At 38.8% G+C, this 27019-nt stretch overlaps 1 protein-coding gene across 3 annotated transcripts in view; it reads left to right on the top strand.

Annotated features, from left to right (window-relative positions):
- b3gnt2b (UDP-GlcNAc:betaGal beta-1,3-N-acetylglucosaminyltransferase 2b) overlaps positions 1-26140 on the top strand; it is a 29754-nt gene extending 3614 nt beyond the window's left edge. For 2 of the 3 annotated variants that reach the window (XM_084736082.1, XM_084736083.1), the window contains exons 2-3: positions 17407-17568; positions 24198-26140. In XM_084736082.1, the coding sequence (XP_084592208.1) occupies positions 24223-25419 (1197 nt within the window). In that variant the 5' untranslated portion in view covers positions 17407-17568; positions 24198-24222 and the 3' untranslated portion in view covers positions 25420-26140. Of the gene's footprint in view, positions 1-17406; positions 17569-19756; positions 19836-24197 lie in introns of all 3 variants that reach the window. The other variant, XM_084736084.1, reaches the window with a different exon arrangement.
- Positions 26141-27019: the final 879 nt, after the last annotated feature.

Raw genomic sequence — 27019 nt, 5'->3', positions numbered from 1 at the left:
TTTTTATCTTCTTAAGTTTAATTTAAACAATTCTAGCAGCACAGTAGATATGTGAAATTTTAATTCATCACAAGCCATTTAAATGAACAGAATAATAAAACAATAAGGCTCTTGCTCGAAACATCTGTTCTTTTTTGTTTGTCTAACAAGGCAGACCAAAACAAACTGAAAAAAACCTGTGAGCTTTGGAGAGATGGTACATGAAACATACATTATCAGTGAATAGATTTTTATCTGTCTGTTCAATTAACTGTGATCAATTGATTAATAATTAATTATTAACATCCCTTAAAGCAGAAGTTAAAAGTGAGTATTCTTATAGATGTTGTTTTGGACACTGTAATCTGATCCCTGCATCAGTTCTTCAATGAGACTGAAATACAAAATTCACTGGAAGTTCTTTGATGACTTGTCTTAGCAAGTTCAATCTAATGCTTAAAAGAGAGCCAGGGCTGAAAGGGCAGGTTTTGTTTTCTTTTTTTATCACTAATAATGCCCGTAAGGAGTCTAAAATGAAGTGTGTATTTTCCAAAGTCAGAAGCAGCTGTTGCTGTTAAAGTGCTTGGCTGCCACTGTTTTCCAAGATCCATTAAAAACAGCTTACAGGGATATACTGCTGCATGGACACAACTAGTCCATAATGTTACAGTCATTTTGCCAACAGTAATAGCTCCTGACTATGGCAAAAATGCCAGTGGGTTTAAACTCTTTATAGGCATTAATGACGTGGGCAAAAATAAACTGATACCTGTGTTGCCTGTAAGTCTCAAACAATTCTGAGTGAATGCATTCAAACAGTATCAGGTCAGTGACACATATTTGTTATGTTGGCTCTGTAATCGGCACACCAGAGGTTTAAGTGGTCACCCTAAGTTTTAAATTTAGGGTGTATCGCTGTTTGTGGGTGCATGTGTTCAACCCAGACTCTCCCAGGCCTGCACTGCAGCGCTTCTGGCTTGTTTCAGGGTTTCTTTTTTTTCCCACTCAGTTTTTTAATGGCCAAACTGTTGAATACTCTGGACTGAGTAATTGGTCATCCCCGATTGTATGTTTAAGAAGGCTGTCCTACAACATTCTCATAAAATCTGGACACTGTACAAAACTGGCCAACAGTCCTATACTATTCACTCAATTTGTATGTGAACACCTTTAAAGTATTTAAAACCCATAGTCATTACATTGGAATTCAGATGTGCTGAAGGAGATTCAAAGCAATAAAAATTATGTCACTACAAGTTGCACCATATCAATTCTTAGATAGATGTCAGCTGGTATGGTTCATCTAACCTGGCATGTCAGTGATATTTCTGTCCACTGTTTCATATGAAAAGTACCTTTTGTTAGTGCCAACACTGGGAATGCCAGGAGGTTTTTCATCAGTCTTCCTCTCTGCTTCAGTCACTTTGGAGTACACTATTAGCGTAAGTGGAAAGGAAATGTACCTGGGTTAGACTGTTGAAGTGTGAGACAGTGTACCACAAATATAACAACACAAAGTCACTCAGCAGAGCAATCTTGAAGAGAACAATGGGCAACATCATCATGAAGACATTTAACCTCAAAATATTTGCCATGTAGTACACTAAGTATCTCGTGCAGGACTGCAGCTTTTCAGAATTAGTCATAGTCACCTGAGAGAACTTGGCAACATGTAAATTAACATGTTACTATTGCCACTAGTTTGGCTCATTGTTCCACTGTTCTTCGACCTCTTTGGGGACACATTTCTTGAATTACATTTCTGCACTTTTTAAGAAATGATACTAAAGCCAACTTCCACATACTTTTTAGGAGTATTGTAGCCTATGCAGGGTTTGTTTTTTGCCATGTTATCCATTTGTCACTGTAAGCTGTAGATCACAGTTTTTGGGAGATGTTACTAGCTTTAATAACATTTCCTTGTATCATTCTGGTAGCATTTGTCTTTTTGAAATCATGTAACATTCAAATTGCAAGCAATTTTTTCCCCACTCAGCAGCAGAACTGAACAACCAAAGCTGTGTTTTAGGGAAGGAATTAACAATTACTATCAATCAATGATTTTTTTTTAAGTAGCCTAATAATTTTGTGTATAAAATGCCATAAAGAAAAAATGTCTCAGCAAAGACTTGGCACAGTCCAAGATGACATATTTGATCAACATAATGTGAAAGTTGCAACCATTTTGATATTGGATTAATTTTCAGTTTTTAATCAAGAATGCCAAAAAGTGTTGTTGTGGTCTGTTTTCTAGGGCTGACACCTTGTGGTTGATGGATAGGGTGTTATGCTCTTGTGGGACCAAATTCTGATTGGTTGGACAGTCTGGTGTTACTTTAATAACAAAAGAAGTACTTTTTAATCCATTATTTTTTGGGGCAGGACATATTCAGACCTGATGTGTTTTATTTTTTAGTGACAAGCAATTTACTGAACATTTACTTGGTTCCAAACTAATTGATACCAAGTCAAAGGAGCAGCACAAATCAATACATTGGCCCCCAGCTTCAGAGGACAGAAGAGCTGAGTGGATAAAAGGTTCATTGTTGATGACAGCATGTGTGGCTTTTACTCTGTCAGATTACTTTGTCAAAAAGCACCTTTCAGTAGTGTTTCAGTCTTAATGATGGATAAATACCAGTTGTTCATGACCCAACTTCAAACTGGAAAGCTGCAAGTTTAATGTTTTATGTTGTTTTAGTGCTTATTCCTTAGGTATTAGGGGTGGTGAAAAAAATCGATTATCAATTAATCGCAGTTATGCTATGGACGAGTATGAATCGATTATTAAATTTTCAAAAATCGATTATTTTTTGCATTATTTTATTTTGCAAAAATGTTATCCCACAGTCAACGGAAGTTGAACGTCACGCGAGTGCACCCAGTTCCAATTCTCAAGTGCGTGCGCGGCCAGAGTGAGTGAGCCGTACGAGCAGGTGTGTAAAATGGACAAGGATCAACCAGAAACGAGCAACCAACTAGGGCTGCAATGGATCGCAGTTGATCTGTGTCCCGTACGGATCGCCCTCTATGGTTCGGTATGCATGTGATCTGCGGACCACATGTGAGCATCATAGTTTTACTGTCACTGTTAGTTTTGTATAAGTTATAATACCAGAAATCTTAATGCAGAGTTGCAGACAGGACAGATGCTGCTGTGTGCAGTGCATCTCTGTGAAGAGCGACTGATTTAAAAGCAGTCACATCGCCTTAAGTGAAATCCAGACAATAACTTCTTTCACTGATGTAACTATGCTATCACCAAAGAAACAGATCATAAAACTGTGATGTTCATTGAAACTTTGGTGATATCAGCTGTCAAAACTTCTACACAGCTCCTCTCTGCTCACCGGTGCAGCTCTGTCTCGCCCAGTCTGTGACACAGTGTGTCTGCTGGTTGATCATGACTTCTAACCAATCAGATGTGCTGTGCTGTAGGCGGGACATTGAGCCAGACTACAGAGTATAGTTGTGTATTATACTGTACAGTGTATAATGATCTAATATATGTATAGTATATACATAGTACAGCACTGTATAAGTTAAAAGTTTTTAATATTATTACCATTATCATTATTATTATCATTATTATTACATTACATAACTATGATGATAATTACAGACAGACAAAGATCAAAGACAAGTTCATTTTTAAAATTATTTAACCCTAATCTCACCACTTTTTTTTTTTTTTGCACTACACAGGAAGTGCTTTGAGTTGTTACTCAATTAAAGAGTTAAGTAATTCAGCAACTGTTTTTTTAATGGTGCAATAACTTTGTGGTGTATTTTGGGTTACTGTTGTCAAATGGAAAATCAATAATCGCTAATCGAGAATCGTTAATAATCAAAAATCGGTTGGTAATCGAATCGGGACCTCAATAATCGTAATCGAATTGGATCGGGAAATCAGACAGATTAAACACTCCTAATAGGTATGCCTTTTCACTAGCATGGTACGACCATGGTTGCATAGGCTGGGGTAGTGCCAGTGTGTTTAAACTCTTTATGGCATTAATGATGAAGGGAAGATGAAACCGATACCAGTGTTTCCTGTAATGTAAATGCATTCAAACAGTATCAGGTCAGTGACACATATTTGTTGTATTGGTTTTGTAATTGGCACACCGGAGGATTATGTGGTCACTCTGAGTTTTAAATTTAGGGTGTATCACTGTTAGTGGGTGGATGTGTTCAACCCAGACTCTCCCAGGCCTGCACTGCAGCTGGTCTGCTTCATGCTTGTTTCAGGGTTTTTTTCCCCACTCAAGTCAGTCCAGAGTGTATTGTGTATTGTATGTTTAAGAAGACCATCCTGCAGCATTCTCAAAAAATTTGGGCACTGTATGAAACTGGCAAACAGTCCTATACTATTCACTCAATTTGCATAATGACTGTGTGTGTGTGTGTGTGTGTGTGTGTGTGTGTGTTTGCGGTGTTGTATGTAAATTTACTTGATAGACATGCCCTGAAGGTAACAATATGGCAACATGTGAAAAATAAATGGTAAATCTGCAGAAATTCATTTTCATGGCATTGCTCTAACTTTGATCAGCACCATTTAGGCTACCAGGTAGCGCGCACTCAATGCACTGTGGCTGATTTAATTAATCTAGAGATAACGTACAGTTATTTTCTCCATCACCCAATCGATTGGTTGAAGAGTGTTTTTTTCTTTTTCTTTTTTTTTTCAGTCGACCAAGCGTTTCTTTGGTTGTCCATAGCCTTACTTTTATGTGAGTAGGTCTAATTGCTGGTTTTCTTAGTGTTCTGTGATATTAAACTAAATATTTGGATGGGTGATCAGACAAAACAAGACATTTGAGTCAGTCGAATTGGGCTGTGGGAAGAAGTGGCTCCAGATTTTGAGCCATTGAATTCCCACAGTAGAAACATCCCCCGTGACAATAAAAACTTGTTTGTTTGGAGGCTGTGGTTTTGTCCTGTTCTGTCTATTAACTGTTAGGCAGCGAAGACAAAGTTGGGTCAATGAGGCAGCCTTCAGTGCTTGGACAACAGGATATGACTGTTTGGACTTGTGAGCAGTCCACGCCACACAAATGCTCAAGGATACAACAGTGAGAGGAACTAGTTTGACATCCAACAATTTCACAAAGTACCTCACTTAAACTTTGCAATGAAATAATGGACAGTTTAAAGTTGTCTTAATAGTGAGATGACTGATTTAACATGAGAAAGTTAGTACAAATCAAGGCAAACCAGTGAAACACATACAGAAACAAGTCTGTGTTGCTTATGGACACACCAGTATTCTGTTAGTAGATTGAAACCTTGTTTGAAGTATTGTCTGCGCCTTTCCTCTCTTTCTGCCCCATACCCTCTTCCTGCCCACAGTCCCTGAGGATATGCTGCTTACTTATCTGTTTATATTTTTTAATCCAGATGTAATGCCAGCTATACTAGTTCTCAAGTGTTTGCACAGGAACCAATCAGACATCCTGAACTTTCCCAAATGCCCTTCCATTTATAGTAGGCCTATTTGAGGCAGTTTGAGGTCATTATCTTTTATTTCGTATAAGTGCAGTACAAAAGAGCCTTGAATATTGTAAGGTTATCCAAGGCTCCAGCTTCATTATGTATGAGTTATTGTGGCTGTCTCCTTTTACTTAATTACACACACACTTATTAATGCACAGGAAAACTTCTAATCTTATTATCTTAATGTGATTTTGATCTCAGTTTAGATGAAACACAGTTGCACGGATACAATGTGATAAACACTAACTGCACCATATAGACACTTCAGTTTCCTGTTGTAATGTGGTCATGTGTGTAGCTCATTGTGTCATTTAAAAAGAAGGGAAGTGAGGTGGGTGAGGCTTACTCAGTCTTATCACGTAACGTAGTGACATTTTTAGATTATTGTCTGGGAAACTGAGGAAGGGTGGATTTTTATCAAGAATCGACAAAAGTTACAGATATGGAGGAGGTGCTGAATGTTGTTTAGTGGAGAGCTGAAAAGTAAAACTCAACAGAATGAAACTGTTGTATGGACCTGTGAAATTATTGCTTGTAGTGTTGTTCATCTATGTAGGTGTGGTTTATCTGGGGAGTTGTCAAAATGCTTCATCACTTAAACAGCTTAATGAGTTTTTCCTTCCTTACTCCATTAGTTGCATTATACCATAATGCATGTGTGTTCTTTAACTGATGTTGTCTTGCACTTCTGTTTTGTTTTTTTATATACACTCAGTATTACTGTAGTTTGTGTACTAGTAGTCTTGTTGCCTTCCCGTAATAATGGCTGTCATTACTTGCTATTTGCCAGTTTCTAGGAGGATGAGGATGAGCAACCACTTCCACCACAGCTGCAGCAAGGGTTTTGTCAGTCCATCTTTACCATCTTTAATGGATAAAATTAATGATTGCGGAGAATCAGCAAGACTAAAGCCATTCCAAAAAGCACACAGTAAGACTGCAGATAGGTCTACTATAACACTAATTTTGACTTCATAAGATGAGGTTGCGTTTTACCACAATAGTGCCATTTATCAAATTACTTGCCTTTTAATATTTTAGGGGGGAAAAGTCTTCAGGTTCACCAGGAAGTCACCAGAAATTGCAACTTCAAGTAGAGTGCCTCTGCAGGCTGAAGATTTTGAAGGGGCTGGGTAACTGTCAATAATTTTTTTTAATTTAGTCAGTCAGAGGCTTACAATCCTCTGTCAGTCAAAAACAAATTTCAACAACACACCACTTGAACAAGTTGTCAGTCACTTTTTATTGCAGCTAATCATCTCCCTCGCAGGAAAAGGGGAATATTTGCCTCAAAGAGCCATTACCACACTAAATGATTATGTCATTTTTGCTCTAGGACTGCAGTATACCACTTAAGTTTTTCTCAGGCAAGAAAGTAACCATGTAGATTCCCAATAAGTGGTCACTGTATCCAAATAGCAGCTGTTTGGAAATTTGATATGATTATTTCAGAGCTGTAAGGAGTTGTTTATGGGAGCTGTTTATTCATCACCCCAGGGAAAACATGATAATATGATCAGCCAATTTTTGCAGCTCTTTTGGTGATTTAGGACAGTGGTTTTGAAACTTTTCAAGTTTTGACTCCACTGAAAAATCAGGTTGGTCTTGGCACCTGCTTTTTTTTGCACAGAGTACAATTGTGGACTGCAGCTGCTATACAATAAGTCTAGCAGGGTCTAAGCTAGTTGAATGTCTCACCTAATTAATCAGAAAACAAAGAAAAAAAAACACAGCTGCCAGAAGTCTGTTACACTTTTTTTTCTTTTTTGTTAAGGTTTGACAGTCCTGGGTGATAAGTGGGCTACAGCTTCTCTTTTTTTCATATAGTCTTCTTTATTCTTTAATCATCACCAAAATAACATGACAGTGCAGAGCACACAGCTTCACTCTCTTGGGTTCAAGGCAGGTAAACACTCTACTGTTACACTCTTACCTGTTCCATCTAAACAGTGGCTAATTAACTCACAGCGAAGGGGGACACAAGGGACAACTTATATACTCCACATGTAAATCTAAAATTAAAATAATAGTTAAAGTGCTGTAAATGATAATGAAATTATTATCATATGTGACAGTAAACTGCACAGCTTAAAAATGTAATGTGTACAGTGACCTTGGTCACACTAGCAGTGGGAAACGGCAACAACACTTTGTTACAGGTAGAAACTGAGGAACATGTGATGAAAATAAAACATGTTTTTAAAGTCAATGTAAGAACTGTAATATCATCATTAAGTGCTAATGTTGGTACTCACTATCAGCAAGTAGCCAAATTTAATACTTGTACTCAGTCTGAAAAGAAGTAGTATTGATGTATCCCTAGTTTATAGTTTTTTGCTTATGTAGCTGTTATATGTCTTGAAGTCAGCTATATTTTACATATTTTTGAGTGCTTGACCCTTATGTTTAATGTCTTTAAGGGGCTGAAGTTGCTGAGAGTAGCTTCCTGGCTCTCACTCCATGCCTCTTGCCACAATCTGTTATTTTATTGTGTTTTCTACAATCATCTGGAGATCCTCAGAAATGATCTCATGACCCCCTTGCCGGGTCCCAACCCCCAGGTTTTGGCTACTGCTGGCTCTAATGTCTCACTAACATTTTGATATATGATGTAGTTCCTTTTGGAAAATAAATATTTGTCTCACAAAGTGGTTACCCTGCCCTTTCAAAGTCTCCGGTCTGTGGAGATACAAACTTTGCCGTTCCCTCCTGTTCTGCAGACCTTTAGTGTCTTTCAGCTCATTGTTTTGATGTCTCGCCTGCAAATTTTTTATTTTGGCTCATTCTTACTGCTCTCATCTACTCTGATATAACCATTATACACTCTTTGCTCAGCACCAGACGACAGACAGACAGCCAACTAGCTGGTGAATTTAATGGAGTATTTAGCAGCTAAATAGCCAAATAAGTTTCAAAGGAGCTGATGGAGAACAAACGGAGCTAGAAGACAAGTGAATATTGGACTTTGCATTCACCAGGTGGCAGGAGCACGATTCCAATTTAATTCTTGCTCCATATTTGCTGGATGTATGTGTCAGCAACTACTTGACATTGGCAACATGTTTGTCTCATCATTTTCAAATTGTGATATGTCAGTGCTCTGTTCACAGCTCGTTGCTCTGCTCCCAAATGGCTAAAAGTATAAGTAGATGCAGATTTTAAAATAATCCCACCCAAATTTACAAAATCTAGCCAACACAGTGGAGGTGAGTTGTGTTTGTAATGATCAGAACACTGAAAAAGATTAGCCAGGATAATCCATAGACTTGGACTCTGTAGACATTTTTCACTATTCTCAACAATCGCTGAAATATATTTATAATGCAGCACCTGATGACAGTGAGGGCTGATGATTATTCTAAGAAGCTACAATGATAAACTAATGGGATTGATTAATTAATAAATGGATTTTCATGTGGCGGGCTAGGGTGTATATAGGTTTTTGCTCAGTAATCCTACTGCATTCATGGGTGTAAAACTGCTAAATTTTTATATCACCACCCTACAACCAGTAGTTATTATTCTTAGAAACTGATGATGACAATATCATGACAGCATACTGTATAGTATCATGGCATTATAGCGTACAGCAAATCATTATTTTTGTTGCCTGAAATGTGTACACAATGCCTTGCCACAAGTCCTGTATCATGTGATTAAACTTGGCATGTTTGTGTAATGCATCAACTAAGCATAGATATGGAGAGGCACACATACACACATCTTTAAGTTTAGATTACATTGAGTGTGAGTGAACAAGTCATGCCATGGAGAGAGCTGACCTTTAGCATGTGGAGTCAGAGTGACAAGTATTTGTTGATAATTAGAAATTCCTTTCTATTTTAAGTTTGAGTGTAGTTGCATGTGGTAGGGTTATTGTCAGCTGATGTTTCTCTTTATTCCACCACCACCATTTTGTAAAACGTTGTTGGTTTAACAACCTGTCATTTATTTAGAAGAGGATCAATTTAACAACATATTGGTAGAAAAGAGCAATTCGGCAGGTCTTTGATATCCTAGCTTCAGCCGCGGGACCTAGAATCAAGTTATCATGTAGTTATCTCTCAAGTTGTCTCTTAAGGCTGCTGAAGTGTCACAGAGAAAGACACTATCAGATTTATGAATACAGAGTCATCGCTAACCTGATCTCCACAATCAATCAGTGTGCTGTCAAAGCAACTGACAATTATGGTAATTTTTTTTAAGTGTACTGAATAAATTATGATCTTGATAAAAGACACTGGAGCTTTGTACAAACAGGATCCTTGTACATTGTACAATGTTTGGTCAAATGTTCGGTTGTGTGTCTAGCAGTTTACTGACTGAAGAGTGTAAAACCACCAGAACCAGTTTTAAAAGGCAAAGAAATCATCAGTCTGGCCCACGTGTCTGTGACTAACTGTAAAAGCTGAAGCAAGGCCTTTAGCCCTTTGTGAATACTCGTGTTGACTGTCGATATTTGGTGGGCAGACTCCAGCTCAGACAGCACCTCTGTCTGTTGCAGCCCTCAGGCTATTTATGGTTCTCTCTCTTCACACCATGTTGCTATCAGGCCCACATTCCCTCATGCCATAACATCCTCTTATATTCTTCTGACCTGGGCCAAGTGGTGCTCAAAAATATCACTTTGGTAGTTATAATCTACACAGCAGGATGGGACTATCTGCACAAAACCACAAGGACACAAGTTCAGTGGTTTTTTTTGTTGTTGTTGTTTTTCATTTGCTTAGTTAGGTAAGTCTACTTGCCAGATGTCAATTTTGACTTGGCAACTTGTGGAAATTGTTTTATTTAATAGCAGTTATGAAAAAACAAGAAAGATTTGATTACACTGCAGTTTAATAGTTTAATCCTTTGCCCAGGCGGGCAAATGAGTAGCTAAAATGTATTGTAAATGTATTTTTTTGTCATGGTTTTGCAACAACATACACTATGTCCAGGGATAATGGCCCACATACTATTTCTGATCAATTAGGTATTTAGTATCCAACCAAAATCATTTCAGTTTCAAGTCAAGTATCATTTCAGTATCGAGTACTATGATAATAAACTTGGTATTGGTATCAAAATCAAAACTTAAGTATTGTGACCACACTAATATTTAAAAGTTTTAACAGAGATAAATAGAAAAGACCTCTAAGTGTTGGTGAACAAGAATAGTAAGGTGTCTTATTTAGTTCTGTTTGAGATGTAATAATCTTCATTGATGAAAGATATAGGGGTGGTGAAAAAAATTGATTATTAATTAATCGCGATTATGTTATGGACAAGTATGAATCGATTACTAAATTTTCAAAAATCAATTATTTTTTGCATTATTTTATTTTGTAAAAATGTTATCCCACGGTCAACGGAAGTTGAACGTCACGCGAGCATGCCCAGTTCCAATTCTCAAGTGCGTGCAGTGGCCAGAGCGAGTGAGCCGTACGAGCAGGTGTGTAAAATGGACAAGGATCAACCAGCAACGAGCAACCAACTAGGGCTGCAACGGATCGCAGTTGATCTGTGTCCCGCACGGATCGCCCTCTACGGTTCGGCATGCATGTGATCCGCGGACCACATGTGAGCATCATAGTTTTACTGTCACTGTTAGTTTTGTATAAGTTATAATACCAGAAATCTTAATGCAGAGTTGCAGACAGGACAGATGCTGCTGTGTGCAGTGCATCTCTGTGAAGAGTGACTGATTTAAAAGCCATCACGTCGCCTTAAGTGAAATCCAGACCATAACTTTTTTCACTGATGTAACTATGCTATCACCAAAGAAACAGATCATAAAACTGTGATGTTTATTGAAACTTTGGTGATATCAGCTGTCTAAACTTCTACACAGCTCCTCTCTGCTCACCGGTGCAGCTCTGTCTCGCCCAGTCTGTGACACAGTGTGTCTGCTGGTTGATCATGACTTCTAACCAGTCAGATGTGCTGCTGTAGGCGGGACATTGAGTCAGACTACAGAGCGTAGTTGTGTGTTATACTGTACAGTGTATAATGATCTAATGTATGTATAGTATATACATAGTACAGCACTGTATAAGTGAAGTTTTTAATATTTTTACCATTATCGTTACTATTATCATTATTATTACATTACATAACTATGGTGATAATTACAGACAAAGATCAAAGACAAGTGCATTTTTAAAAATAATTTTACCTTAATCTCACCACTTTTTTTTTTTTTGCACTACACAGGAAGTGCTTTGAGTTGTTACTCAATAAAAGAGTTAAGTAATTCAGCAACTGACTGTTTTTTCTTTTAATGGTGCAACAACTTTGTGGTGTATTTTGGGTTACTGTTGTCAAATGGAAAATCACTAATCACTAATCGAGAGTCGTTAATAATCGAAAATCGGTTGGTAATCGAATCGGGACCTCAATAATGGTAATCGAATCAGATCGGGAAATCAGACAGATTAACCACCCCTAGAAAGATATAAATAATTCTGCTTTGTCTATGTAACCAAATATTCCTTTCTATATTCTTCTTATGTCATCACTTTGAGATCCACTGTGGAATTTAAAGAAGTTGAATATGAGAGAACCATTCTATTATCGCGTCTAATAGCTGGGAGGAAAATTGGAAATTGGAACCTGTTAAATTCAGAGCCAGGTCTCGATACCCAACCATAGTTTATGACTTTTTGTCAGGTGAAGGCAGCCACAGTTAAATGGTTAAATCAACATGCCACAAACATTTTTCCTTTATGTTAAGCACACAACAGAACATTTGATTTGAAATGCTCACTTACCTTTATCAATGTCTTTCTTCCCTTGTGCTTCTCTGATTGGTCAGACATCCCTCTACTTCCTAACCCCCTCTGTGGGTTGGACCTCATTTGACCTGAGCGGTAGACACACGGGCAGTGCTGTGTCATTATCTCTCTCACACACACACACACACACACACACACACACACACACAGCACTCAGCAAAATGAGCTTGCATTGGCTTCACATTCTCTATTCTGGTGACCTCTTTCACACTAGTTACTTTGGGAAGGTTTGCAGTGGGCGTGTGTGTTCTTACAAGCTAACCACAAACTCCACACACACACACACCTCTCTCAAATATTAACAGGTTAGAGAGACGACACACCTGTATACTTTTTAAGCCTCTTTGCATACAGTGTGTGGAAATGAGTGAAACATTAATTCTGAGTCCTGGCTGACAGAAAAGCTGGTTTGTGCAGATCTTTGCAGCTCCATTAGTTGTGTTCTCAGCTGTGTGCAGAAATGACAGTAAACATGACCACAAAGGCCCTGTGGGAGCTAGTCAACCCAGAAATCGTTTGAGATGTCATGAGACCTCACCTGCCTTTGACATTTCTTTCTAATTCTTTGTGACAGGTAACAGTGGAGGTGGTGTAGACAGATTGCAGCTCGCTTAGTCATTATTTTACCTTGTGAGGCAGCTGGATTCGCGAGATCACAGGATCATGCCAGAATCCACCTTGCCAGGCTCCAAGCTATCCGTTAGTGGCCACACCAAAGCTTGTGTGAGCCAGTCGGCGTCCTCAGAGGGAAAACTGGCCACTGCAGGCATGGTTTTAGGTGCACAGACAGCAAGAAGCATCCATGGAAATGACTTGTCTCAAACCAACAATGGCAAGTCCTGAACAGGTTAGTGTAGATACTGTGATAGCATCAGTTACATCACAGATGGAGAGCATTTAGTCATTAAAAGAAGAGCAACTTCTTTAATCCATTCTCCACTCGTGTGGTCTTGTGTCTCACATTTTTGAGAGACGACAAACAAGACGTCCAGACTCATGAGTAGTAAGTAGTAGTAAGCTACGATTGAACAATTGCTGTTTGGAAGTGGAGATTAGCAAAGGGGCAATTACAGTGGAATCACACATACACAATGAATTCTGGTCATTTTGCCATGGACATCAGTGTTATAATTGACCTATCACACAATTTGAACAAAAGTGAAATAATAAATTGTGTATGCACCCTATGATTTTGATTTGCTCCAAAATTAAACAGATTCTTCCTTGGCCCATGCTGCACCCGTCCACTGATATTGATGAAAACGGGCCAGTAGTTTTCCCATAAAACAAAACCTCATTGGCAGAGGCAGTAAGCTAACATTTGCCAATATATCTACCATACAGATTTATCTGTCTGGCTCGAGAGGGACTCTTGATGATGCTTAGTTGTGTGTTACTTAGTTTGCTTCGACTGGTATGATGTGAATACAAGTGATCGACAGTGTGCAGGATTCTTCAGTCTCTTCAAATGCTAGCGTTAGGTATTAAAGGCAAATGTTAACGCTACAACAGCTATGCTAAAAAAATGACTCAGACATTTGTCATTTAAAATTAGAAACAGAAGCCAGGAATTCAATGTGGAAAGTCAAATAGACTGTTAGGTATGAGAAGTATTTTTCTTTTGTGCACAAAACAAAAGCACAAATGGTGAACTCTAGAGTACACAGATGATATTTATATTAGAGTCAATGAGTGCATTTAGAAACTTCAGCCTGGAGACATTCCATTGTTTCTTAACTTATCTGCTCATTTTTCCTTTGGCATTTTTGGGTGTTGGAAAATTTTTAAGCGAATATTTCAGGCAGTTTGTACATTAACGCTGCACAGTGAAAGGTGGTATGTCCCCGTTACCTGCTGACCCCTCATATCTAACCAGCAAAACCAGTGCTTTAATGATTAACAAAAACCCAGTCATGTGTATAAAGGGAGCTTTCCACATCAGTGTCTTTGGCAAAAGCTAAAGATTACAGTTGTTATGTTTTTTAATCTGTCAGTGTGTTGCCAGTGTTTGACCCTCATTGGGTAAAACACCAAAGACTCTGGTGTTGATTTCATATGCTGCTTGTCTCACAATCCGCCTGCTGGTGTTATTAATCACTACTGCTATGCAGTCTGTTGGCAGCACTCAGTAGCATTGCAAATATACAAAAGGGATGTTTATACTTGGTTTGCAGTCAAGCTTAAAATACATGCTTTACATGGGAGTTTACCAGCACAGTGTGTGCCTTGTTAATGCTTTTTTCCATTTGTGTTTGGCCTCGGCCCTGTTTACATTCAACATTATAATGCATCTTGTTTTGATTTGATCACGCGTGGAAGTCCAGAAAAAGTTGGCTACCCAAACAACTCAAACAAGGTGTGAACTTGACAAGAGGTACATTGAACAGTGTGGTTAAATGGAAATGTCTTTGTTTTCTTTATCCCACACATAAAATTAAATGTCAGAAAATGCACACTGAAATTTGAGATATACTTTTGATGTGCAAACAACTCTTACCTGAATATAGACAATCTAGACAGATAGAGAGTTCACAGAAAACATGGATGTGGAGTAGAGGAGATGTGCATGTATTAGCATGCCTACATGGGTAAAATAAGCTCAAAAACCAAAAACTCTTAATCCTGAGGAGGGAAAAAGACATGGGCAAGTACAAATCTCTGTGAACTAATGAATATCTCTGAAACAAATTTCTGTGAACTAATGAAAATCCCTGAAAACAATAATTAGAGCAAAAACAGCTCAAATACACTTAACTCCATTGTACTTAATGTTCCCACAATGTAGGTGGAGCTGATTGTCACACCGGCACTATTACCACAGGTGGGAAACAACATATGCAGGAGCTCCACATAGGTCTTGATAAGGTGCAGTCTTTATTCACTGACAAACTCAAACCTAAACTCTAAATTTATAACGCGGTCTCTGTACCTACTCTGCCAGAATGACAACTTCACTGCTCACCTTTCCCTCCCCTCAGTGTGAATTCACCTGAACTCTGTCACCAGTATAATTAGTGTTTGTTAGCTTACCTTTATCATCAGGACTGAATCTAAAACAGTCCAAAACAGTGGAAGAGGTATTTTTCTTTTTTTTAACCAGTTAGTCCTGTAAATTTATCCTGATGCCACATTTCTTCTTCTTATGAAAGCCACATTTGTCTGCTCAGCTGTACTGCTGTGCAGAGACTGACCCCTGGTGGCATAAGATGAACACTACAATACACCATCTCCCTGTTACCATAATACCTTTATACCGCCCAAGCCTACTGTCTGAATCTTCTACTTTCCACAAGTGAGTTGGTGAGAATGGTAGGCATGTGCGTAGAGTTAGTGTTTGTTTCTTGAGTGCTTGACTTGGTTTCTGCTGTAATCTGACTTTTTTAACATCATGGAAATGAGAAACCTGAAAAATCTGGATGGCAGTATATGTTGCTCCAAAACCTGTGTGTACCTTTCTGCTTTAATGGGGCCTTCACAGATATGACAGCTGTACCATAGCAACGAAAACACCCCCATATCATCACAGATGCTGGCTTTTGAAGTTAGCGCTGGTAACAATCTGGATGGTCCTTCTGTTTCTCAGCCCTGAGGTCACATCATCCATGATTTCTAAAAATTATATGAAATTTGGGCTCGTCAGACCACAGCACGTTATTCCACTGTGGCCCCAGACAAGTCTGCAGTGTTTCTGGATGTTGTTGATATATGGCTTTGTCTTTGCATTGTAGAGTCTTAAGGTTAATGTGTAGATGCAGTGACAAACTGTGTTTACTGGCAACAGTTTTGTGTTCACAAGCCCATGTAGTTTATCCTTTGAGTGTTTCAGACAGTTGTTTTTTTGAGCATTCCTCAACTTTCAGTCTTTTGTTGCCTTTGTCTGTACTTTTTTGAAAAGGTTAAGTCCTTAAATGTCTTGTTTTTAGTCCAAAATCCAAAATTATCGGTTTATAAAAGAAAAGCATCAAATCCTCAAATTTGAAAAGCTTGAACCACCAAATGTTTGGCATTTTTGCTTCATAAATGACTAAAATAATTGTTTGATTATAGCTCCAAATAAATTTTTCTGTGGAGTGACTAGCATTGCAGATCTGTTGTATATACTGTGCATGCTCCCAATTAATCAACTAGTTGTTTGGTTTACAATAGGGCAAATTTGTTGACGTAAGAAACGTCATCGATTACGAAAATACTTCAATTTGCATGACGTGCATCGACGCATCACTATGAACTGGTCAGAGCATGGATTCTCCGGGAGGTCAAGCTGCAGAGAGCAAGCCTCTCCATGATCATCTAAAGTGTGGGAGTGTTTTAGACAGAGACACAGTTTGTCTCACTTTAAGCTCCACAAACTGGACAAGATTTATCACAGCAGTACAGCTGCTCCACCCAAGTGGAGTCTGTTAAAAAGTGTTGGAATGAGGCCAACTCCAAAACATGTCACTATTATCATTATTCTAACATGCTTTATGTGTCTGTTTTTAAAATATTGAAATATTAATTAGTCAAGTTTTTATATTTATTTTTGATAAATTGATTGTTCTATTAATTGAATGATTTAAAAAAAAAAAACATTTAATTATAGATAAATTAATCATTGGATGAATCGATTAATCGAAAATATGCAGCTCTAGTCTGTAAAATGATGGAAAATAATAATAATCACATAATAATTACATTGAAGATTGAATCCAAAAATTTGGGCTTTTTTTCTTAAAAAAAAAAATACTTAAGTTGATTATCAAAACAGTTGCCAATCTTTTAAATAGTTGATTAACTGATTAATCCTTGCAGCTCAAATGTGGTAATGCGCAGACACCACAGGTGAGCGCCATTGCTCAATCATATCAGGTCATGTCAATCAATGAAAATGATTGGCCTATAGGGTGACCGAAACAGTAGAGGATCACTTACAAATAAAAGATAGGTTGTTCAGACTCTCTACCAACTGCTTATTAAAGGTTTTCATCTATTTGCCTGCTTTGCCTTTCCGTTTTTTCTCTTCTCATTTTTGAAAAGCAGATCTAATGGTTCAGCAGCTTTTCAGGATTTGTTAAATAATAGACTGGTTTCATCAGTATTTATCTAGTCATTTTCTTCAGGCCAAGCTAACAGCTGCTGACAAACCGTTTTTTTTTTCTTTGTATATTTTTAGGTTCAACCCTCCTGTGCTCCCCTCTCTTACACCTTCCTCCCTTGCTGATCCTTTCCCCCTATTGGCTGTTGTTCACCAAAGAGCAGAGCTAAGTATGGGGTAAGAGAGCTGAGAGGAGACACCAAGACAACACAAGCTGAGGAGGCCCTTTAACCCGCACAGGTAAGATCGCACAATGTGCACTCACATCTCAGCATATGATTGTGTGACTCATTTCTTTTTCAAAGCAAAAGCTGAAGTGATACATACATACAGTAATATAGGTCATAATACATTTAAATATACCCTGCCTTCAAAGTTTTTGTGAATTAATGCATCTTTTAAAGTCCTCCGTTTTAACTGTCATTCAATTTGTGTGAAGACGATTAAATTTATAACACTGTGTTCAATAAAATGTCCAAATCATATCCAGGGCCTTGCTTTACAATGATATTCAAATTTGTCCAAACAAATCCTTGAAGCTCATTCAGATCTGCTTAAACTCAGTGACACAGACAAACACACATACACACAAGCCTGGTAACCTGCCATTGCCATTGTTTTCTGCTGCCTCCCACCCATCCCCCACACAGGTGAAACTCCTCACCTCACTGAACCTTTTATCAGGTGGAAACCACAGTGGTCAAACACAGCCTGGCATTGTCTAGTAGATTACTGCCAGATGTAATCAGTGTGCTGCAGACCTGCTTTCTGTGCTAATCAATAAAACTAAAAAACAGCATCAAAGTCCAAGCTGGCTGGCTGTTGTTGCCAGGATCTAACTTGCGCTGTCCATTAATTGTAAAAATTGGTTGTTCTAAGAGCCCAGCAGGTTGCTAACAATACTGCCAGGTTAAAGGGTTTAATTGTTTAGTACCATTTGGTTTGTGGATAGCATGCAAAATGTTAACCTCAACATATCATCTCCAGGCTCATCTTTAGAAATGTCTAGTAGTGACCCATGGTTTAACCTCAACCCAGACAGACAAGATTCGCTTTGAATTACTACAGAAACCGAATTAACACAGAAACATACAGATGCCTTTTAATTCAACAGTGTCCATCTACATGGTCAACGTCAATTGTTTTTGCTGATTGAAAGAAAATAGATGAATTAATTTACACCATGAACCTTTTCATGAATTAATTCCAGGAGAAACTGAGGTATTTCTTGGAAGCAATATGCTTTTAATGGCAAAGGTAATATACACGTAGATTACAAACACCTGTTGTGCAAACAAGTATTGTTGTAAACCATGTTCAGGTCTCTTTTATAGAGAAGACATTTCTGACATGTCTGTCATTAAAGTATCACACAGAGCCTGCATGAGGAGGCTGCTCAATTTATAATTGGATTAAAGTGAAATTAAACTAATCCATCTTTGACAGAGGATGTTCATTCTTAATTGAATTATTTGCAGCCTATTTGTTTAATATAGTTTAATTTCATCACTGTACTGATTAAGTTGTGTGGATTTGAAGCTGTACAAAAGGAGACATCTTGTTTCATGAAGGTCATAGCTTTGATCTCTACAAAACCCACTTTGTGTCACATAAAAGTAACACCCACTCTGATTACACTAATTTTTTTACTGACTAACATAAACGGCATTTGCTTGTTACCATTACCCAAATTACATCGTAATCAGTATAAGCACAGGCAAATTAAGATATGTGGAATATTCATATCCAGTCTCACTACAATTGAGTAAAGGGCTTTTAAAACATAAACATACATACCGTGGCAACAGGAAATGTTGCTGAACTCACTAAAAGTAGCCATGTTTTCAACGTATTTTTATGCACATTTTGAATTGAGGAATTGCATGAGAACAGTTTCATGGAAACGACAGAATTAAAAAAAACATCAAAAGGAAAAAAAAAGGTTTTCCGCTTAATAATCATATAATGGTAGTGAATAGGAACAAGTGTTCATTCATATTTTCTTTTGCCAATTTACTCAGAATTTGGTTAAAATTTGCCATACATTTGTTCAATGTCCTATGTCATTGCTGTTGCCGCTGAAATCTAAATAAGGTTTTTTAAAAATTGCCATATGTTTGAATGGAAATGTGGCTAATTAAATCAACTAATGGTTAAGCTCAGAGGAGACACCACACTGCTTTGTTTCATGCATTATCATTATCTTGAATCACCACGTACATACCTATTCATCTCTGTACAGTAAAAAGTCAGTGATTTAGCCAAAGATGTTCCTCTGAGCAGAGGCATCACTCTCTCTCTCTTCACCTGTTACCTGCGTTCACTCAACAAACATTTAGTGCTTCCTGTGTGACTACTTTTTGACTTGTGTATCTGTTTTCGATGAACTGTGTGTGTGCTTTGCATCTTAATCTACTCTTGTGTGTAGTGTAAACCACAGCAGAAGCAAAACGGAACGACGTAGTTTGATTTGAATATTGGAGGGAAAACCCTACAGGCTACCCCAGGTAGGTGTGTGTTTAGCCTTGCACCACTGATGGTAATTAGACATCCGGAAGCTGTGGTTTTGTCAACATGTTGTTTCGCTTCCTTCTTAAGAACCCTCCCCCCTTCCCCCACCCACTCATTTCCCAGAAGTCTCCTTGTTTGTATGGAGATGGTAGAGGACAGGAAAGCGTAATTATCCATGAGAAAAAGAGAGAAAGGAGGGGGTCTGAACAGAAAAGGCTATGTCTGTGCTTGTCCTTGTTAGTAATATAACACTGATATTCTCTCGGGATTATATATCATCATCCTGTGGGGATGTGACTTTCCTTTCTCTTGGTTTTCATGCAAGTATGGGCAAAATTGAAGACAAAGGAGGGAAAAAAGAACAAGGACAGAAGAAGACAGACAGAGGAGGTGAGGGGGGAACAAGGGGGGTAAACAAGGTATAGAGAGTAGGAGACAGAGCAAACAGGGGCGCAGCAGTGCAGAGTTGTTGCTAGGAAGCCGAGAGAGCAACATGATACAGAGGCAGGAAGGATACGGGCAGCAGTGCAGAGGACGATAAGCCTACCGAAGCACGAGTCAGTTGTCCATTTTAACTTAGAGTTTGCTCACCTTTTTAAACTGTTAGTTACCAATTTAGTTTGTGTATCTTCCACAACATTCATATCTATCAGGTTGTGTTTTTCCCTGTCTGTTCCTCTTTCTGTCTCTCTCCTCTGTTTGCTTCATGATAGTAATTACAAATAGTGATTTCCAATGTCGGAACGGTCAGTCAATAATTTGGTCCAATGTGTCCAATATGCTTCAATGTGTCAATCATTCAATTAGTTACAAAACTTCTCTTTAATCTCTTTAATCTCCACTGCTATATCAATTTTAAACAACTACTACTTTTTAGTGCAGCTTTGGAAACCTGCCCTATGTATTTGTGGAATGATTTTTGTTTTAACAAAATTTAAACTTTGTGTGTTGTTCATGGGTGTGTGTTTTTATGTTGTTTTTATTAGACCCTAAACTAAGACATTTTTATGTGATAGACATTAAGGTTTTTTGAGTCTTACTTGAAAGATTATTAATCACTAACTATTTTGATAACAGATTCATAATGTCAGTCATTTTTCAAGCAAAACTGCCAAATATTTGCTTGTTCCAGCTCTCAGATATGAGGATTTGCTATGTTTTTATTATATGTGTTGATAAATGGAACGTTTTGTTACGACATTACATTGGGTTCTGGAAAGTTGTGATGGGCATTAACGTTTATTATGACTAAATGATAATTAATTTATAAATCAAGAAAATAATGAAACGAAAATACATTGGTATGTCAGTACTGTCAGTGTTAGCATGCTAATATTAGCCTTAGTTCATAGAACTGCTGGCATGGCTGTAGTCTTTTTTTTCCTGACGAGAATTTGGCTGAAAGGGTCTGACAGTAGAAGTTAAAAAAAGTACTGTCCCCAAATGACCATAATATGTCCCAGATGCTGAGACTTTTGGCTTTGAGAGCTCACCCTCAGGACTGTTGGCTCAGCTTCGAAGTAAAAGCTGCCTGCTTATTTCCATTTATTATATGTTGTTGTCATCTAGTCATCATGTAGTTTTATTGGTTTTCAAAGGGGGCATCCTGCTACTCAAGGGATTTAAAACAGGGATATTTTATTCCATGTCATCTCCTCTCTCTATCCGCTCATGTCTACTGCCAGCTATCTAAAGACGTCCAAAAACTATAAGTAATTTTAGAGAAGTTAATAACAATAGACAAGAATTCCAATCAATAGCTAATCAATAACGTCATGAAAAGTTTATTCTACAGTGGCTCAAGCAGATGTACAGGAGATATGGCTGCCTCGCTGGCAAGCCCAAAAAGGAGGAAATAACAGGGAATGCAAGACCAGAAAGTGAAGGGAAGAAGGCAGAAAAAACATTTTCAGTAAGAAGAGAAAAGAAAGTGAAGCATAGCAGAGAGAACATTATCAGTGAGGCTGTATGAGCCTGCCAAAGCAGAAACCTGAAGCACAGTCAAACCTCCTGAAAGGCGGTATTGTCTGTCTGAACCCACTACTCCCATGTTGTCCTCATTTCTTTTCTGCTTTTTTTTTTTTTTTTTTTATAATTGATGCTGGCCAAACAGGACCAAATCCATGCAGAACATACATCCCCAGTTATCTGTTGGATTGTCCTCCACCATTGCAGTGCTTCAATTAAGTAAACATGTCATAATCAGCAAAAATGACCCACAGCAGCATGATGCAGTTGTAATGCAAATGTCCAAATATAATGGCTGTGATTCCAGAGTTACCAGCATGCTTTGTTACAGGATGATCTTAGAACATGACCTCAAGTGAACTTTTTATAGTGTGTAATTGTCATATAGTTTTATTGTGTTCAGTATGGACTGTAGCCAGAATTCCCACTTTATCATGCAGTTGTCAGTATGCTATCTTGTCAGTATAGCAGTATAGTAGTAGTCCATGGTCGGTTGTTTTTTGGGGCCGATTTTGTCATTTTATTTTGCTGCTTTAGCGGTTTGAATGAGGGAGAGCCACTGCTTAGCTCCACACTCTCATTCAGCAGTAACAATACTAATGTCTCCATGCAGATGCAGCTTTCTTTCCAGCAACCTGCCAGTCACTCATAACAAATCAGAATCTTGTACATGTAATACAAGAGGCACCTGAGGCTGCTGCACAGATAACTATGGTGGTAAAATTAGATGGAGTGGAGATTTCTATATTTTCATCTCTTCTGAAGTTTCTCCCAGCAGCCCTAGATGAAATCTGGCATCGTCATGTGGCTTTTTGTCACAGTGATCTTGTGGTTGTAATATCCTGTATTTCTTTTCCATCAGTTCCTCCTTAAAAGAGTGATGTGGTAAAACGACACACTACACCATTGTGCCATCCATAACTGGCCATAAAAACAGTGATTACCATCTCAGCTTCCCTGAAATGGAAAGCACATGATCATTGCCATGAAAAATCAATTGATTTTTCCATCAGGGCCTCTTATCAAGACTGCCTGAGCTTTTAAAGCTTCTTAGTTGCATGGAAGATATTTTCCACATTAAGTCTATGACTGACAAGGTCATTTATAATTATATTTATGTAGACCAATTTGATCAAAAGTTACAGAAAGATTAAAGTGACTCTGATAATGCTGGAATCAGGTGCTGACAAATGTACTATTATTTATGTTTATATTTATGACTTTTCAAGTTGTATATGTCTTGAGTGACAGGTGATATAACTGATTGGTGGCCCTACAAATATATTTGTGCCTCTTGTAAAATAATTGTTGTTTTACGTAGCATGAATCTCCATGCTGTCCTGCCCTGCTTCTGACTGCGGTCAACATTAGCTTCTGAAGGAGGTATTTGATGGCTTGCTTGTTCAATTCACCAACTGCTTTCCCTGAGTGTGCCGTGTTCAGTGATGTCAGTGATGTTAATCTGCTCTTGTGTTTAGAATCTTTATTTTACAATATTATATTACAATAAAAGTTTTATATTTTGTAGTGTTAATTATTTATTGATATATTTGGAAGGTGTTGAACACCACATAACTACCACCACACTCTTAAGAAGAAGAATACAACAAGAAAATTACCAAAATCAACGATTAACTAAGACAGACAACTCCCAAACAGCAGCGTTTCTCAAATGGGGGTTCTAGTTCCCCTAGGGGTAATTTGAAGGGGTACTGCGGGGAGTACTTGAGATTTTTCAGTCATGCATAGTTCCAAAAATAGTTATACTCTAATAAGCTCAATGAAAAATTAAGCCACATTTTGCATTCATTATTTCTGTTTTAAATACAATTGCAAACTGCTGAAAACTGTCAGCTGCCATAAAATCTCACAGAAGAAGAAAGCAAGAGACACGCTCACATTGATTATGAGCTGAAAGCCAGTTTTCAGTGTTGAATGACAAACAAAAATCGAGAAAAAGAAAGTGAAAACAGCCAACAAGATACTATCAGTATCAGGACAAAAATGTTTCAATGGAATTTACGTCAGAGAGCTGACACCGATGGCACAGCACTGTTACACCTCTTTCTTTAGGCTTTTTTTTTTCCCTACCATGAATATTTTTGCACTGAGGGTTTACAATAGGGGGTACATTAGTTAAGAAAAAGCTTGAGGACTACTTCCCTCCAGGACAGGAAAAAAAGTCCAGGAAATTTTGTGTAGTTAGAAAAGGAATGTCCTGATGTTCCCATACACAACCTTCTGTCCAGTAAATAGTCCATACTGTCCACCAAAAACAAGATAAGTCCTTTCAGGTTATCAGTCTGCTCAGATACTGTCTGCAGCTCGTGAACACAACTGTTTTCCTCTCTCTAACATCATTCTTTGTTTTTCTCTGTGCGTCTGCTCAGGTGGTGGCAGGTGCAGGACACTGTCATGGCGCTGCTGCTGCGGAGGAGGCTGAAGCTTGTGGTGACAGTGACGATGGTCAACCTCTTCATCTTCATCATCATCTCCCGACACAGCAGCCACGACAAAAATGGACGTCACAAGGTCCAAATCCCCTCTAAGCCCTTCTGGACCAAACTGGCTCCCAGCTCATCTTTCTGGAACCGCAAGCAGCAGATTCTGGACTTTCAGAACAATCCCGTCCTGACGGCAAACTCCAGCACTGCAGAAATGCCTGATTGGCTCAACGACACCAGTTTGACCTCTGACCCCTGTGAGCCTAACATCAGGGTTACCACTCAGGTGAAAGACTACAACTCCCTGCCACAGCGCTTCAAGGACTTCCTGCTTTACATGCACTGCCGCTCCTACCCGATCATGGTGGACCAACCTGATATCTGTAAAGAGCCACCATTCCTGCTGCTGGCTGTCAAATCCCTGGCACCACACTTTGACCGCCGCCAAGCCATCCGTCAGTCCTGGGGACGGGCGGGTGTTATAGCCAATCACACGGTGGTTACTATCTTCCTTCTCGGCAATGCTACATCTGGGGACCACCATCCCGATCTGACAGAGATGCTGCACTATGAGAGCGCCCGCCATAAAGACCTCATCCAGTGGGATTACCGGGATTCTTTCTTCAACTTGACTGTCAAAGAAATTCTCTTCCTGGAGTGGATCCAGACTCGCTGTGCCGACGCACGCTTCATCTTCAAAGGTGACGACGACGTCTTCGTCAACACCTACCGCATCCTGGACTTCCTCAAGGGCCTCTCGAAGGCCAAAGCCAGGGACCTGTTTGTGGGTGATGTGATCACCAATGCAGGGCCACACCGAGACAAGAAGGTCAAATACTTCATCCCAGAGAGCATGTACAGCGGGACGTACCCTCCATACGCAGGAGGAGGTGGCTACCTCTACTCTGGAGACATCGCTGCTCGTCTGCATAATGCATCACAACAAGTAGCGCTCTACCCGATAGACGACGTCTACACGGGCATGTGCATGAGGAAGCTAGGGCTCGCCCCCGAGAAACACAAAGGCTTCAGGACCTTTAACATAGAGGAGAAGTACAGGTCAAATCCCTGCGCCTACAAGAGCTTAATGCTCGTTCACCCGAGGACGCCACAGGAGATGATCCAGATCTGGGCCTGGCTCAGCAATCCTGCTCTGAACTGCCAGTAACTGTTCTGCAGCAGGCAGTTTAGGACCGACTTTAATCAAACTACAGAAGAGGAGATCTTGAGTTTGTTCCCAAAAAGTTAAAGTGACAAACATTTTATTTTGAACAGGGTTATGACTATGAAAAATTGGCAGCTTTAAGTTAAGATATTATTATAATGGTCAGTTAGAGCTTCAGCTTGGAGGAACTGATGCATTGTGCCTCTGAAAACAAGGAAGGACGCGTTGTTCAAAATGGCCACCATAGTATTTTGACTTGATGTCAGACTTCCATAGATGAGCTAACCCTGCATTACCGTTGAATGAGCTTCACCCAAAGTGACCGTGTCTTTCTTTGCGTGCACATATTTATATCACAACTATTTATATGGCCTTTACAATGCTTTAACACTGTGTGTCAGCTCCATAATGGAGCGTCTCGATGCTGTATTATATAGATAAGGTGACTAAGAACTGGGATGTGTCCACCTGGGACTCTCTGGGAAAAGAAAACTTGTCAGGATATTGACACTGATAATAAAAAAAACGCTCATGTTTCCAGCACTCTTTGAGCATCTGAACATTTCCAACCAAAATAAGAGTGAAGCTCTTGAACTAACTTCCAGTGGTTCCCACATGCAGCAGTTTATTGCTGCTAGCTTTAAAAGTGCTTCCTGGTGAACACTTCCTAGTAATTGTTGCTGGAGGCTTAGTTTGTGCTGCTATTCCCATCCACACTCCCTAAAGTATTTACTTGTGACTCGCTCCAACTACGACCAGTTTCTCCTCATAAATACTTGAGGAAACTCATGTTTCGCTCACCGTTTCTGTTTGATAACCTGCATTAATTGATAATTTACATACAAACCCTTCATTCAGTCTTGAAAAGGAGTTTGTTTTACTTTAAAGATTTGCTAAAATCCACAGGTTTCAGTCTATTTTATTGATGAGTCTCCTCCCATAATTTGTGCTATGTCATTTCTTTAACTCGTAGCTATGTCACGTCACAACAAAACTTCAAATCACTGAAGAGCTTTGAAACGGGGTGTTTGGTGGAGTGAATACACACTTTTCATTCAGGAAACAGGGGGAACATGAGTCTGTACAGCTCAGCAGGTCTGGGCTTGGTTTTGACATGGATGGGGGAAATCCAAATGCTGTCTAATTCTGCTTCAGGTTCTCACTTTACACAAAAAGAAAAACTGCTCGTATAAACCATAAGTGCATTTTTTAAGAGATATATGTTATTTCAAGCTGCAAGAGTAGAGTTTCTGTCTAAAATACTTGCTATAACTTGCCTCATGAGTGTGTGAATGCTGTTAAATATTGCTTTACTGTGATATCAGCGAATCAGAGTCAAACAAGCATTAAAACACAGGTGGAGAACATGGTGGAACATCATGTTCCACCATCTACCTAAGCTTTCCTTACTTGACAAACTGGCTCTGGAATGTTCACTGATCATTTTGAGGGCTTCATTTCAAAATGTTCCATATCTATTTGAGGAGGAGATGTCAATTTTCACAACTTGTTTAATATTTTGGGGAACTCATTTTGGAATGAAGGTCTCGGCGCTCGGCTCACTACTGTATGGCTTTCGCACAAATATTGTGTCTTTCACTCG

This window comes from Lutjanus erythropterus, chromosome 14 (assembly GCF_056507025.1).
Source record: "Lutjanus erythropterus isolate fLutEry1 chromosome 14, fLutEry1.hap2, whole genome shotgun sequence".
In the NCBI taxonomy this organism is placed as follows: Eukaryota; Metazoa; Chordata; class Actinopteri; order Lutjaniformes; family Lutjanidae; genus Lutjanus; species Lutjanus erythropterus.
The sequence above is the reverse complement of the archived record's forward strand: the minus strand, read 5'-3'. Positions and strand labels throughout refer to the sequence as shown.